This window comes from Condylostylus longicornis, unplaced genomic scaffold, assembly GCF_029603195.1.
Source record: "Condylostylus longicornis isolate FDR11 unplaced genomic scaffold, ASM2960319v2 ptg000107l, whole genome shotgun sequence".
In the NCBI taxonomy this organism is placed as follows: domain Eukaryota; kingdom Metazoa; phylum Arthropoda; class Insecta; order Diptera; family Dolichopodidae; genus Condylostylus; species Condylostylus longicornis.
Genome location: NW_026578075.1, coordinates 1,135,221 through 1,151,366, shown reverse-complemented (window position 1 = coordinate 1,151,366; position 16,146 = coordinate 1,135,221). Strand labels below are relative to the sequence as shown.

Below are 16,146 nucleotides of genomic sequence, written 5' to 3'. Positions count from 1 at the left end.
ATAAATTATACTTATAATCGGAATAAAATATAAGAATATCCTTGAATTATTCCAATAAAATAATATTGATGAAACTACAAAGCATTTCTAATTCATCAAATGAATTCATAAGAAATACTTATATTATTTGTAAAATTTGGAAACTGATTGAAACCAATCACTCATTACGCTTAAAATACACATCCATATTGGTATACATATATGTATATATACATATTTTATATTTGTATAACAGTTCAATTAATTAAAACTTTTTTTGCTTTCTGCTTACTGCTTTTTCTCATACAAATTATTCTTAAACTTATCAAAATGTAAATTTAATAATTGAACTCCTAAAAATTTTTTTAGATTGAATTTTGATACTTTTTGGAATATCAATTTTGCTTGAATTTCAAATTTCATACACATACAAATATATATATACATATACATATGCATAAGTTTGCTTTATTTATAAATAATTTATTAAAATAAACACAGTATTTATGTACATGTACATTTATTTTAAAAATAATTATTATTTATTTTTTTTTTTATGGTTTAAAATGTATTTTGATTATTATACACAATTATTATTCAAAATATTATTTTCCCAGAATTAACATCAATTCTGGGAAAATTAAATTTAAAGCATTGATAATTTGTGTTAAAATTTAAATTTCTCATTCGAAAAGATTGAATTAAATAAATTATATTTGTAATAAAATATTAAATACTGGAATAATGTTGAAATTAATTCCGAAATATCAAATTATAGGAGTAGGTACTTTACAGTTCAGTGTTAGGACAGAAGAGTATAAGAATATTTATAACATAGTGATAGTGAGTTTCGTGCAAAATTATATGGAACTAATATACATTATTGTGTTTGAATTTTTTAAAATACTAATAAGTATAACAGTAATTTTTAAAATACTAATATAACAGATTAATAATATAACAGTTATATTTTCTGCCAAACACTTTGAAAATTATTAAGAAATTTTCCTCAATATAGTCAAAACTGTTTTGATCATAACATATTAGAATAAAATTTTGTTATACACACTTTATTATATTTATGCAATATCTTATTAGATGGCAATTTAATTCCTAACAGTAATTATATTTTCTTATTTTTTGTACCATTAAGTACCGTTATTAATATTATAATAATGTTTTAAATAAATTATATTGTATTCGCTATATTATGGAGCTATTATGGAACTATACCTAAATGATTGGTCTAAGTGGCATTGCCAAGATCGAAAATATCGAAAATACTCAATTTTTATAGAATTTACTCAAATCACTAATTTTAATTCTTTAATTAAGTGAGCATAATAATTAAAATCACCTACATGTTATGTAATTTTATTATAAGAATATCATCATTGACTTTGACAATTATATTATAAATTTAGAAAATCACTACCTAGTCCAGCAAATTTTGTATTTTAATTATACAATATTTTAAAAAATTGACAAGAGCCACAGCGTTTTTACTATACTTATTCATATTAATTTAAAAATGTGCCATTAATATTTACCCAAGGGAATCTAAACATATACGAGCAACATTCATGTAAATTGCATTGGTTTATTTTAAATATTCCAAAAAAAAAAAAAAAATTATTTCAATCATATTTAAGGCACATTTCATTTTACGACATTTTTGTTTTTATATAAGTAATACATGAAATATGTGTAGGATTGAAATAAACTAAAATAAATGTTACTCTAGAGAGCATTTCATAATATCAAAAATTATAACAGTAATTTTACTAGACATTGACATGAATATTCAAACCATTTATTTTAATTTTGTAACTTTGTATGTAACATACTTACTATATATAAAAGTATGGTAACAAATTTATGTATATGTGTATGTATTTGTTCGTTCAATATTAGGATATGGTCAAAAACTTTTTATTTCTAATCACATATTAGGAACCTATAGAAGGACAAAAAAAAGTTTATATATACTTGTATAATTATGTGTGCTTATACATATTGTCATACTTTAGAAGGACACTTTGTGTTTTGAATATTCATAGTTAAGTATTACTTTATTTATGCATACCTCGTACTATAAGTCGCACCTTATATTTCTAGCTTTTTGTATTTTGAAATTAATACTTATTTTATTTACGGTATTTGAATATTCGCTTTCTTTGTGCTTGTGTTTTATGAATACAAATTTGTAATTGAGTCCAAATAAGAGAAAGTGATTTATAATATATACAAAGCTTAAATTTTTTAAAAGAACATTTTAAATTTTTTTTCTTTATATAACTTGTGAGGCAATCACGTAAAAGGAAATACCAAAAAATATATCACATAAATTCGACTAGATTCTATTACGTTATACGGTAAAATTGATTTTAAAATGTAGCTAAAATCATATGTGCGAATTGTTATATTAAAATATTTATTATATTTTTTTAATACCTATTTACTTATTGTTCCTTATATTCTTGACGCCATTTATTAATAAAGTAATTATTTAATATTATTATTGTAATAGATTTAAAACACAAACATCTATTAAAAAAATTGCATTTAGTAAAATTGTTTACTTATTTCTAGAAACGTATAACACTTTTTTAATATAGGTTTACAAAGAAATTTTTCAAATAAAAACGTGATTTTTAAGTGTTATTTTAATCAATCAGCTGAATGAAACGAAATGCATATAATACGAGATCGTAAAAACAATACAAATTTTCATGCAACTGTGCATCGGCGTAAAATAAAATAAAATATTCTCTTACGCACACAAACCAGTGCAAAATTTTAATTGCTATATAATATATCATAAATGACAGCTAATAAATCATAATGTTATTTGGTTTAAATACATATTTAGTGGTTGCTTTTCAGAAATTTTTAGCCCTTTTTGTCAATAACCAACATATATCAATAATTCGTACAAATTCTCCGATGATTCTTAAGCTAAAGTAATTTATACTGTTACCAGAACAGGCTTAACAATTTTAAAATCCGAATTTTAAAAATTTATTTTAAATTTTATCGAAAAAAGAAATCTAAGTATACTTAAAACACTCTAAGAATTTTTTTTCATTATTATGTGACTAATTTCAATAAAATTCTGGGTTTTTCTTTACATGAATTTATTAATTTCTAATAATTATCAATTAGGATTTTTTATAATTAAGCAATAATCCCATAATTAAAATAAAAATATTAATAAACTGCTTGTTTTTTTTTTGTATCATTGATTTAAGCGTGCACTGAAATCCGATTTATGAGTTTTAAGATGCAGTGAGTAATTTCGAGATTAAAATCGAAATTTGCAAAGGTTGATCTATTAAAGAAAAATCTATAAAAGTTGATTATAATAAAATATTGTTCTTCTCTCTCATTCGACTATATACTTTAAACATTAATATATGAAAACTCATACATTATTAAAGACACTTCATTCATAAATTTCATTTTATATGGATTTTTTTCATTAAATTTCCGGGAATAAGTATAATGGCTCAGTAATACTTATATCATTTTGCTTTGCCAAAAAAAACATACATATATACGTATATACTCGTTATTTAGAGTATTTTTGTATGCTATACTTAAGTCTATATATAATATGAATGACAGACAAAAAAAATATGAAAGACACATTAAAGAATGTTTATTGCAAAAATAAATTAAGTAATAATGTTATACTTAAAATGTTTGTGTATATTTACTCCTTACTTATAGTTCCATTCCTCTTATATATGATTCTTAGATATAACATTAAGGATGTATACAAAATCTCTATATGCATAACATACTTATATGTAATGTAATATAGCTACTGCAATTAATTAGATTTACAAATTAACATCTTAATATTCTTATACATGCATAGATGTTATACTCGTATTTATATTTGAAATAATTGTAATAGCATCTGTGAAGTAAACATATAAAAAAAAGTATAATTAAACTTTACATACTACTTATCATGTGTGAATAAGTTTCTTAAGAGTACATTATGCATGTATATAACAAATATTTGAGTATATACTTATATCAAAATATTCTAAGAATCACTGATGAACAAATGTACATTAGGAAAGGATGTGTACATATACGTACAATGTTCTTCGGCTATAAATAAATAATTATCAATAATAATTAAGTAGTCCTTTTACAACATACATTGTAAGTAGTTATACTTACATACTTATAAACAAGATGATTCTTGAAAGAGTCCACTTTAATTCTATTTCAAATTCGCTACGTCTATTAAGCGTTTTCATTTTTGTTGCTCAGAGAACAGAATCTGATCAAATTCAGAGTCGTTAGAGCACGGTCTGATCAGATTGAAAAAATTATATTAATCTGAAAGCTCTAGTTTTAAAAACGTACACAATAAGGATAATATTTATGAACATATTCTGTCATTTAGTAATTTTCCAAATATATAAGCTCTAAAATCTGAATCAAAAAATCGAACACTCGCGTTATCTGAGCGTTAACATGAATTTTTAGATCCGAACATTTTTTGTTTAAAAATGAATACAAATCAATTAAATATACTGAATCTCTGATTAAGTACATTATACTGAATATATTAAATATACTAAATCTCTGAAGCTCTATATAAAAAATAAAAATGAAAACGAAATCTTCATAAATGAGAAAAAATATGAATGAAATATGAATTGCGCGTCGCGACTTTCAAACGAAAAAAAAAAAACATTCGAATATTCGAATTTAAAAATTGATTAACATTGGCAACAATATAAAACTGACGCAATAAACATTAGACGCTTATTAAATTATAACGTCATTATACCTATCACATTTTTAAATATGATGCTGTCAAAAAAAAAGTATGTCGTCCTTGAATAAAATTATATTTTGTACACAAAATATCGAAACCTGAGAATTTTGACAGTTTCTAACACAATAGAAAAAGTCTCGTCTTTTGTTTTTCAACATGTTTAAATACATGTATGTATACTTATATAATACACATATTTATTTTTGTTTTTTATTAATTAAAGATTTTCATATCTAAATAATAATTGTTAATATTCCTGAGAAATTTAACAATATTATTAATAAATAACAAGAATTTATGATTTGTTAACAACTAAAATAAAATATAATGAAAATAAAAAATAGAATTATTTGATCAGCTTTTAAAAAAATAATTATGTTACTATAAAAATAAATAATTTACTTATTTAAAATCAATAAAAAAACAAAACTATCTATTGTTACTTTCTAATATAACAATAGCCTACCTTTATTCAATTTAACAATGAAAAACTTTAAAATTTATTTTATAAATTTAAGAATTTATAAAGAAAAAATTTTAGTCAATTTTGTATAAAGTACAAAAGAACACCACAAAAATATCAGTGGCTCCGAATCTACATATACATATATACATATTTTGTTTAAGTGGCTTACTCCGAAAATGAATAAAATTTATATTTCATTATTAATTAGTTTAGCATATTTCATTCAGGAGAATAATGCAATTTCAAATGGTACAAATGTAACCAGTATAGATGGTTTTGGATATCAAGCTGCTGTTATTTGCCCAAAGGTTACATGTTCCGGAGTAGTTGTTTCCGCGGTAAGATTTAATAATTATTATAAATAGTAACAGACTTAGTAACATTAATCCTATAAGAATGCAAAATCTAGTGTTCTTTAATTTGAAACATATATCAATTTTATAAATACCACTGTTGCAACAGTGACATTTGCAGTGACAGTAACAATACAGAAATACTTTTGACGTTTTTGCACAAAAAATTCTTTTTTTTTTGTGCAAAAACGTAAATTTTCTAACTTCGAAAATTGTCGATAACAATTTTTAGGAAAACTTACTAAGTCTAAAACTTTAACATTTAATTTTCTCAAATATGGAAATTTTGAGTTACATATGACAAAGTTGTAGCAAACATGATAAGTAATGAGTAAATTCTTTTTAATTCTTTCATACTTAAAATAAAATAGAATGGTGTATTGACAACAGCCACTTGCATTAATACTTTATCACCATCAGATGTTAATGTATTAGTTGGATCAACACAATTAAATCAAGGTGGAACGAAATTAACAATTGCATCTATAGTTCAACATCCTAAATTTAATAAGGAAACATATGAAGCAAATCTTGCAATACTTCGTTTTACAACACCATTAAGTTCAACCGATATGAGTACATATGGTATAACAGTAATTGATATTTGTACAACACCAGTTCCAGTTAAAGCTATCGGTATTGTTAGTGGATTTGGTGTAACAGAACCAAAATCTGATCCACCAGAATATTTACAAACAGTTAATTTAACTGCACTGTCACCAAGTGAATGTTCAAAACTTAAACCAAAAACTTCATTTAAAACAACATTCTGTGCTGGTGATCGAACTGGAGCAAAAGATCTTTGTCCTGGTGATCAAGGTGCTCCATTTGTATATAATGGTAAATTATGTGGTAATTACAATAAGGGTTGTTCATGCGGTAAGTATTATATTAATTATTTGTTAAAAAGAATCATACAATATAATCTAATTTAATTGTATATAGGTTTGGCAGCACAATCAAAACGTCCATCATCATCTGTTTTTAATCAAATATCTATTTATAGTTCATGGATTACAAGTACTGTAAATGGTTCATCATAAATGAAAATTAGATTTTCTTTTTAAAGTAGTCATTTTTTTTTAAAGTTAAGGAAAAATAATATGATATCAAGAACAACAAATAAAATAAATAAATTTTTTATTACTTATTCTTGAATATGCAAACCGGAACCCGTAAGTAGTATGAGCTTCTGGATGTAATCAAATTACTTATAATTCGAAAATCCATTGTTGTGATATTCTTTGAGCACAATGAAATGGCATCAATTCTATACTTAGATGTGAAAGAAAAACCAAAACACCTACTTATTAAATGTAAACTATAAGAAAACAAGTCGATCTGTGATTTGATACACAAGCTTCCTATATTCAATTAGAGAAATGAGTACTTATATATGACTAACAACAATATGAGTAACAACAATTTCCCTGCTTTAATATTAGTCTATACAAAAATAATTGCCATATTAAAAACACCGGAAATTTTCAGATTTCTTATCAAAATTTACAAGTTGTTTTTTCGGGGCAACGAAAACCATGCCACATCAAAAGCATTTTAATAAATTAATAGTCCTTGTTTTTTTTTAATTTCCGACATTAGTTATTTCAATTACTTAATATTTTAATTTTTTAATATTAAATTTTAATAATGGCTAAATTTGATATCAGATTGAAACAAAAAAATAACATTTTTTTAACTCAATAGAGAATTTCATTTAATTAAATAAAATGTAATATTGTACAATGGACGTAATACAGATCTACACGAGTACTTAAATGTATAACAGTATTAATGCACTTATATTATTGAATACGTATATATATATATATATACTTTAATTATATATTATTTAGAGCACACAATAAAATATTCTTATGCTTATTCTCACTCTTATTTAAATTTATACGTACTTTATATCCTTTACTTATATTATTTATAATAATATAATACCTGATAATTTTATGTCCTTGGGATTTTTGACGCCAAAAATCAATTAAACACTTTATATATATATAAATATTTACAATTATTATTATAATCTATTATATATATATTAAATACATATATATATATTAAGTATACATAGATAAATCCTATTTGACAAACAATAAGTTAGGTGTACTTATATAAATATTTATTTATGTAAATATGTACATATACAAACTACATGTAGACATTACATTAATTGACATAACATTGTATATATATATACATATATATAAGAGATTTTCTACCAATAAGTGCACTAAATGACTAAAACTACTATTGTTTCTGTAAAATTAACTAAAGGCATACGAAATAATTTAATTTTATGTGAAAATCTAAGGATTATCGGAAAATATGTCAATAATAGGAGTCTTTACCTTACATTACATATGGATAAAGATTAATATCGTAAGAATATATCGTATTATGTAGTATCTCACTTATTCGACTAACATTTTATTTATTTTTAAAACAAGATTTTAATTTTTTGCATTAAATAGATTATTTTTCCAATAAGACTTCAAATTTTTCAATATCGCACTCTTTCTCAAAATATTAATCTGTCATCTTCAAAAACAAATTGAATTAATAATGACTAAATTTTTTTGTAAACATTTTAGAAAAAATTAAATACGGAAATGACCAAAATCTCAGTCTTGCCATATTATTTGTTTTAGGCATTTCCTTCAATTACAAGAGTATTTTTCTATCCGTTCTACTAATGTAGTGTTGGGATGTCTTGGAATTAGTAGCATAAATTTTTTTCCGAATCTTTAAGAATAACACAAATTAGTACCAAATGCCCCATATACTCGATAATTATTTGACTATAATCAGAAGAAATTAACTAAAGTTTATTAATAACAAAGATGTACATTAGTTAAATAGAATATTTTTAAACATAATAAGCTTCCTTGACTTTCGATTTTAGTTTTTGAATTTTTTGAACACAAATATTGGACTTATTTAAAAAAAAATGTTAAAGAACATTTTATAAAACAATGGCTGAGTCATTTTTGGCTTAAAATATTTTAATTATATTTAAGTATTGAAAAAATTATTGTTATACCGTAACGTATACAGCTATCGAAAGGCGTTATATAGTAAGAGCTCACTGATAAGAACTTCAATAATTAATTCAACGAATTCAAAATTATTTCTTGAAATAGCTCAGCAGAGTACAATATTAAATCATTTTTATATCAGGATAATTTTTTTATTTAATTTAATTTTTACAATTATTTTTTAAAAATTAGTAAGTACACCCATTCCTGAAACACCCTATATTCTGTTCAATTTAATATTAAAATGATAAGAGTGTGAAAAATACTTTTAACACAAGATATTTACTGAAGTATATTGATAAAATTTTGTATTCATATGAATGTATATTTGTAAAAGCCCGCTCATACATACACACATATGTATATAAGCAAAATATTTATTTACTAGCCTGAAAGATTTGTACTTATTTTCCATATTCATTATAAGTTTACTGTTATTAAATTGTAAAAGATATTAATGGTATACACTAAAATTAAATTAAATTACATAGACATTAAATAAGAAAATATAAATTTACATAAGTAAGTATATGGGCAAATTATTGTAATAATATTTGTGTTCATTTCAATAAAAAAAAATACATAGATAAAATAAAGAAAGTAGTACAATTAAAAGATAATTTTATGGGTAACAATTACAAGTGGGACTGTTGCGCTCACAATTGTTTAGCTTTTTAAATAAAAGTTAGTAAAGTAACAAAAATAATTGTTATCAAAAGAATAAAGCACTTTATTTTTTTTTAAAATTTCCAAAAAATAATTCTGCACTTAAGTACTTACATTTTTTTAAATAATTTTTAATTTCTCTATATATTTCTCTGATAAGCTCACAAATTTTAATGTTAAAATTAATAATAATAAGTAAGTACGGTTGATAAAATTATTCTGTTACCTATCTATTTTACTATAGTGTATTTAATAGTACCCTACATAAGCCCTATAACCTAGTTACAATTTTATGATTTTATCAATGTAAAACTGTTAATATGTTTAATTAAGAAGCAGCCACTTTAATATTTTATTCTTATCAAAGAAAATCTAATTCCTCCACTAGGTTATAATTGCTAAGTAAATAATTTATTAATACTTAAAATAGCATAAATGAAGCCATTTCACTTATCTAAGTATTAATTTACTTGCAATTATTATATTAAAAAATTTAATTATACTAAATTATTAGCATGTTTAAGCCTCTCTACCTCTGAATGCCATTTAGAACGTATGCGTGATACTGATAACAAGGAATCTTTGCTAGTTTTATACTAATTTATCACAATAAATTAAATTTTTGAAATAAATTTCAATAAGTAAACAAATTGCAATTTCCTACTTAAGTTCACATTACTCACTTTATATTTTTAAAATTTTATCTCATTAGAGAGTTGAAATTAGATGGCTAGATTAGATGGCTAGAATTAATTAAATACATAAGTAATATATATATTTTTATTTTAGATTATTGAAGTTAATAGATAGGAAACTACTTTAGTATACTGTTATCTTATACTTATTTTAAAATAAATTAACTAGATTTTTGTATTAAGAAACTGTGGACTAGGAAATATTAAAATTACTGTCAATATATTTTATTCTGTAATTGAGTTTAGCTTGGAAATACATACATATATAGAATATTACCACAATAGCATGCATAATATTGCTCTCGAATTCAAAATGAATATGCAATAAATTTTGTTTTAACATAAATTTCCAATAAAAATTATAAAATTCTATTAATTTTTACCCTAATTTACTAGATTTTCGCCTAAATTTTACAATTGAATATATAGAGCATATATATAAATACATAAATCATCAGAAACATACGTTCTTAATTATTATTTTATAACAAAACAAACTCAATAAATCAATACATTGTGCAGCTGATCGTCAAAAAAAAAAAACAAAATAACCGGGAAAAACAAGTTATTTATTCACCCATAAATATGCTCGTACTTCAACAAGAAATCATATTGTACATCAAGCCATTATGAAAACAATAAACTTGAAAAAGATATAAGTAAGTAATAAGCAAGTAATTCCCCCTTTTATTTTTTTTTTAAGCAAAACAAAATATAAGTAATAATGGAAATAAATTTCCATCTTTAGTCTAAGTGTTATTTTTTATAAATCTATATACTTATAACAATAAAATTTATTCAAAGTTGAACAGCTGCAAATCGAAAAAATACTAGAAATAAGTAGAAAATTTAGTAGATAAAATATAAAAACAAACCTACCTACCTACCTACCTTCCGAGCTATATGACTATGGGAGTATGTCAATATGTTTTTAATTAAAAACTGGTTTTCATATTGTATTTGTTATACAAATTAAAGTGTTAGAAATTAAAATTTAATAAATTTTTGAAAATTTGAAAGACATTTTTACATTGAAATTAATTAGACAACAGCCTTACTTAAAATCTGGGTAGTAAATAATTATTTACACTTATTTATTAAAAAAAAATTAGTAAAAAATGGTAAAGAATTTGTTAATTTCTTTGCTTCTTTTTTATATCTATGAAATAAATAAAAACTTTCTCTACATGAATGGGATTGGTTAATAAAAAATTAATTAACTTCTTACACTTCGCATTCCATTACAGTTCTTATTTCTATAAAGGCAAATTAAACTCTCATTTTATATGAATTTGCAGAAAAGTATCAGGATTTTTGCAGATTTTGCAAAAGTATCAGCATTCTGTTAATTCCGACAAAGCAGAAGGATAATTATTAAAAAAAAATCAAAAAATTTCGGAGATGTATCCCCTCCTAGCATTATGGAGCAAGATTATATTTTGTTATAAATCAAATAATTTAGATAAATCAGCTTAGTTTTCTAAATAATAAACAGAAATTTACTTATTCATCTTACTACTACATGCTATATATATTATATTAACTAAACAATGAAGAAACATCCACATACACAGGTTCAGTTAAGACATGCAGTTAAATAGCTGCCTAACTCAAATTATATTTGAAATATAATTTAAATCAGCATAATAATACCCAGCTCAATCTTATACTCATAATCAATCTAATTTTAATTCCACTTAAAAGAAAATTTTTTGATGAGTGTATAAGTAAATAGATAAATCTATCTACCTATTAAAATAAAAATTATTCATCCTTTATCACTATGTATACCACGTATTAAGAGAAGCCACGTAAGAATAAACAAGCATAAGGATTTTAATCTATAAAAATTGATTGGTAATTTTCTTTATCTATCCCCAATTCTACACATATAATTCTTCAAATAGACATAGGTAACATATACATGTTAAAATAGACGTGTTGAGTTTTAATGAGATATTTAAGTAGATATATGTATACTAAAAAAAAAATATGATAAAAATAATATGTGGTAATAAATAAATTTATCGATTAAACATAAATTTAATACATAGTTATGTATGAGAAAACATACCATATATAACAGCCAATCCTGTTTCATGTAACCACCATACTCTTCGATGTTTAAATAACCATATTGTTAATACAGTTAATGTTAATAAAAATGTATAAACTAATAAATTTAAACTATCAATTCTATGTGTTAGATTTGCTTTTGCATCCAATGCAATATCAGTTGATGTACCATTACATAATTTTATTAAATTAATATTAAAATAAACTATTGTAAAAATCCAATATTTAAATGTTGTTATCAAAGTGGTGGATTTAATCCTTTGTTGTTGTTTTGAATGATAATAAATATCATTTAATCCAATATTATAGTTATTTTGTTTATTGTTAGTAGTAAAACTTGTACCACTACTACTGCTGCTGCTTCTGTTGTTGCTTCTACTATTTAACATTTTACATCCAGCGTTTCTAGTTCTATACTGTATTAAATTTTTATTGTCTATTAATAATTTATTTATTTCTGTCATTTTTCTTTTCTATCTTCTTCTATTTTTTCCACATATGTAGATTTTCTTTTTCAAATATTAGATATTAAATAAGATATATTTTTGCTTATGTACCCATAGATGATGATTATTATAATGATGATGATTATGATGATATAAGTGATATTTTAATAAATTTTTTTCGCCTTTAAATTCTTAATTGATATTCGAAATTTTAAAGTATTTCAATTTATTAAATTTGTAAAAAATATTCAAGTATTTTCTATTCCTACTTAGATTATTTTCAATTTCTTTTAAATTTTAAAATTTTTTCTTTTGTGAAAAACTTGTGTGTATTTCAAAAGGTTTTCTTTATAACTACGCACATTTTTTTATTAATTTTATATTTTTAGAATAATGAAAGGAAAAAAAGCTACTAAAATAAAAAAATTTTATAAATAATTTTTTTGTTTTTCTTCTTTCTTTCTTCTTGGATTGCAGCAAGTTTACATACAAAATTGATTTTTCAAAATAATTTATATTTGTGCTTGCACTTTAAAAAGCCACCAAAAAAAGTTTTTTTTTTTTTTTTGCAATGAATCACTTGGTAAATATCGCCGAAATGATTACAATTTGTATTTATTATAAAAATTCCAATAAAATTTATAAAATTTTTTTTTTTTTTTCCAAATTTTTTGAATAACTTTCTTTATTCCGGATTCACAGTTTTTTTTTCTGCTTTTAATAACTATTCCAACCAATCCAAGATTGCACAACTCATCGTTCTTTAATAAATTTATGATACGGTGACAATGACAATTGACAAACTGCTGACTAGACGTTTTAAAAAGAATAAACGGGAGAGAATATTTTCTAGAGTTGAGAAAGAAATTTTTAGAAAGAAAAAAAAAAAATAACACGCAAAAGCAAAACACAAATATTTGAAAAATTCAATTTTATGCACTCAAACAAAGCTCATCAAATTCTCAAATATTAATTGGAGAAATGCGGAGAAATTTTTTTTGTTATTAGAAGAATGTGGAATAAAAAGGAGACCGAATCAAAACAAATGAAAAAAATTTAAGATTTTTTTTTTTTCCTATTCAATTTTTATGGGATTAAGCGTTATTTTCTCAGCTATATAAATATTTTGTTTAGAATTGTACATTGAGGGAATTTGTTGCTAAACATTATTCTTCTTTCATTCACAATAATATTTGTAAGGTTTTCTTTAAAATTATATGACACGGCCAGCGTTCCCACTTGGATACAATTGTATCCATTTGGATACATTTTTGCTTTAAATTTGAACTTGGATACAAAGATACTCAAATCTGCTAAAATGCCGAAATTGGCTACATTTTAAAATTTTGCTGAAATATGGATACATTTTTTTTCAAACACTAAATAAATATTACAAAACAGTTGAAATGCTGCTAATATTAAATCGCGAAGTTGCTTTATCTTCAATAAATGTTATTTGCTAAACTAAGCACGTTTCCGAATTTTTTACAAGAAAGTAAAAAAGATGCTTTATTAACTGCCTCTTCCTGTATTCAAATTTAGCACATTTATACAAGAACGTACCAAAAATATTTTAATGTTAGCTAGATGTAATAGAAAATGCATTGGGTGTACATATTTTTTAAAATTTGTCCGTTTTCATGGTCAATCGTCTTTACCGCATAGTTCAACAACTACAGAAGGCATATATGCATATGTTTTTTCTGACCTTAACTTTCACATTTAAAATATAATAGAAGTTGTTTGTGATTTCTTAAAGAATTTACTATAAAAAACAAAACTCATATTGTGGAATAAAGCAAATTAATATTAATTATGGGTTAATTTGTACAAAATAAGACGACTTATTATAATAATGCTATTTTACGAGGTTGGATACATTTTGGATACATTTTTTTCTCGAAATTGGATACATTTTGTTTTTACCGAGTGGGAACACTGGACACGGCATTTTCAAGCGTTAATTTTATTATTATTAGCGGATTCATTTAAGACACACATAAAAGAGATAAAAATGAGAAAATAAATCTGTAAATGACTGAAAATATATTAAAAATTTTTATTCAATTTGCTGAATTTCAATTTGTTTTTTTCCATGAATTCCGTAAAGATAAAACTATCTTAGGGTAATTGAAGATTGAATGCTTTATTTCTTTACTACTGTTTTTTAACAACTTCATTTTTTTAACCGCTTATTTAATTTTATTTCCAGTAAATTTTTTTTATCGATAAATTAATTATTTTGATTAAACTTATAAGTTTTTAAATTGATCTAAATTTTAAATATTTTGAATTAACGTTGTCAGATTTTATTATATGCTATTGTCATAATCGTAATTATTTTTGTTTTATAAGATATAGAATAACTACATTTGCAAATACGCATTCATTGCAAATATATAAAAAAAAGCTGTATCGACACTGTAGCCAAATTAATAATAATTTTGCATGAGTTTATGACAATAAAACGTTTTCAAAGGGAAATTATCTCTGAAAGAAGTTCAGGTGAGAGAAGCAGTTACTCTCACTTCTCATCATTATAAAAAATTCATAGATATATTTTGACATTTTCTTTTGAATATAAATTCGTAAACACAATTTTTTGACAATATACAATTATATCAATTCATTCACAATAAATTTTTTAAATACGTATTTTCCAGTTTATATAAACAAAAATTTATTTTTTGTTTGTGTTTCTGTCACTTTTTGATTACTAAATATTTTAAATAATGTCAAGTTTTTAAAAAGGAAAATATAGTAAATTTGCTTTAAGTATGCAAGCTTAATTTTCGAATTTAATTTTAACCACTTTTTTGAAACATGTGATCTCTATATTAACAAGCAATTATGAATTTTCATTTTGACAGATTTTAGCTTGATATTGAAAAAATATCAATAAGTATTAACAAGTGATATTGATAACGTGCATGAATACCTTTACATATATAACTTACATAAACTATATAATATATAAAATCGGTGTCGGTACCAATGTAACAAGTTATTTTCCTACAAATTACGATTTACCTCCCATTTCTTCTTTCGCAATTTCTTGTTTTTCAAGTACTGTTTTTTAATAAGCATAGTATGTTTGTAATATATTACAGTTTTTTCAATCAAATATCAAAATATTATACACTTCAAGAAGAGATAAAATTTTTATAAGTTTAAATTTAGACTTCTTTTTCAAACCCAATATGTTTGATTATGCCGTTCCGCTGTTGTTCTGTGTGAACAACGGAAATGATTCTCTGTTGCTGTTCATTGTTTTGATGCGGGTTTTACAGTTGTTTCGATATTTCTTACGATATTTACTTTTATCGATATGAGTACGATTCTAGCGGCTTCGATATCGTTTGGTTTTGGTGTATTATATTAGTATAAAAATTGCTCATATCTTATTTGAAGCAGAACTTCTCTTTAACTCCTCTTCTTATTTAAGGTGTATTTTAAAAAATAACCATAGATAGCTAACAAATTATTATATTGTAAGTTGTAACGTGTTTATATTTTAATATAATACCAAATACTTGTCAAATGATGTTGATACGACAACACTTAATGTATGGTTCTTTGATCTTGTTGTTAACCACTTTTCTTATTAA

The 16,146-nt window shown here is 23.2% G+C and overlaps 1 protein-coding gene across 10 annotated transcripts in view; it reads right to left on the bottom strand.

Annotated features, from left to right (window-relative positions):
- LOC129614318 (sodium/hydrogen exchanger 6) overlaps positions 1 to 13,340 on the bottom strand; it is a 37,682-nt gene extending 24,342 nt beyond the window's left edge. For all 10 annotated transcript variants that reach the window (XR_008697371.1, XM_055528863.1, XM_055528866.1 and 7 more), the window contains exon 1: positions 12,091 to 13,340. Coding sequence is in view for 9 of the 10 variants with exons in the window: in XM_055528863.1 (XP_055384838.1) it covers positions 12,091 to 12,556 (466 nt within the window). In the remaining variant the exon portion in view is untranslated. The remainder of the gene's footprint in view (positions 1 to 12,090) is intronic.
- Between the last annotated feature and the right edge of the window lie 2,806 nt (positions 13,341 to 16,146).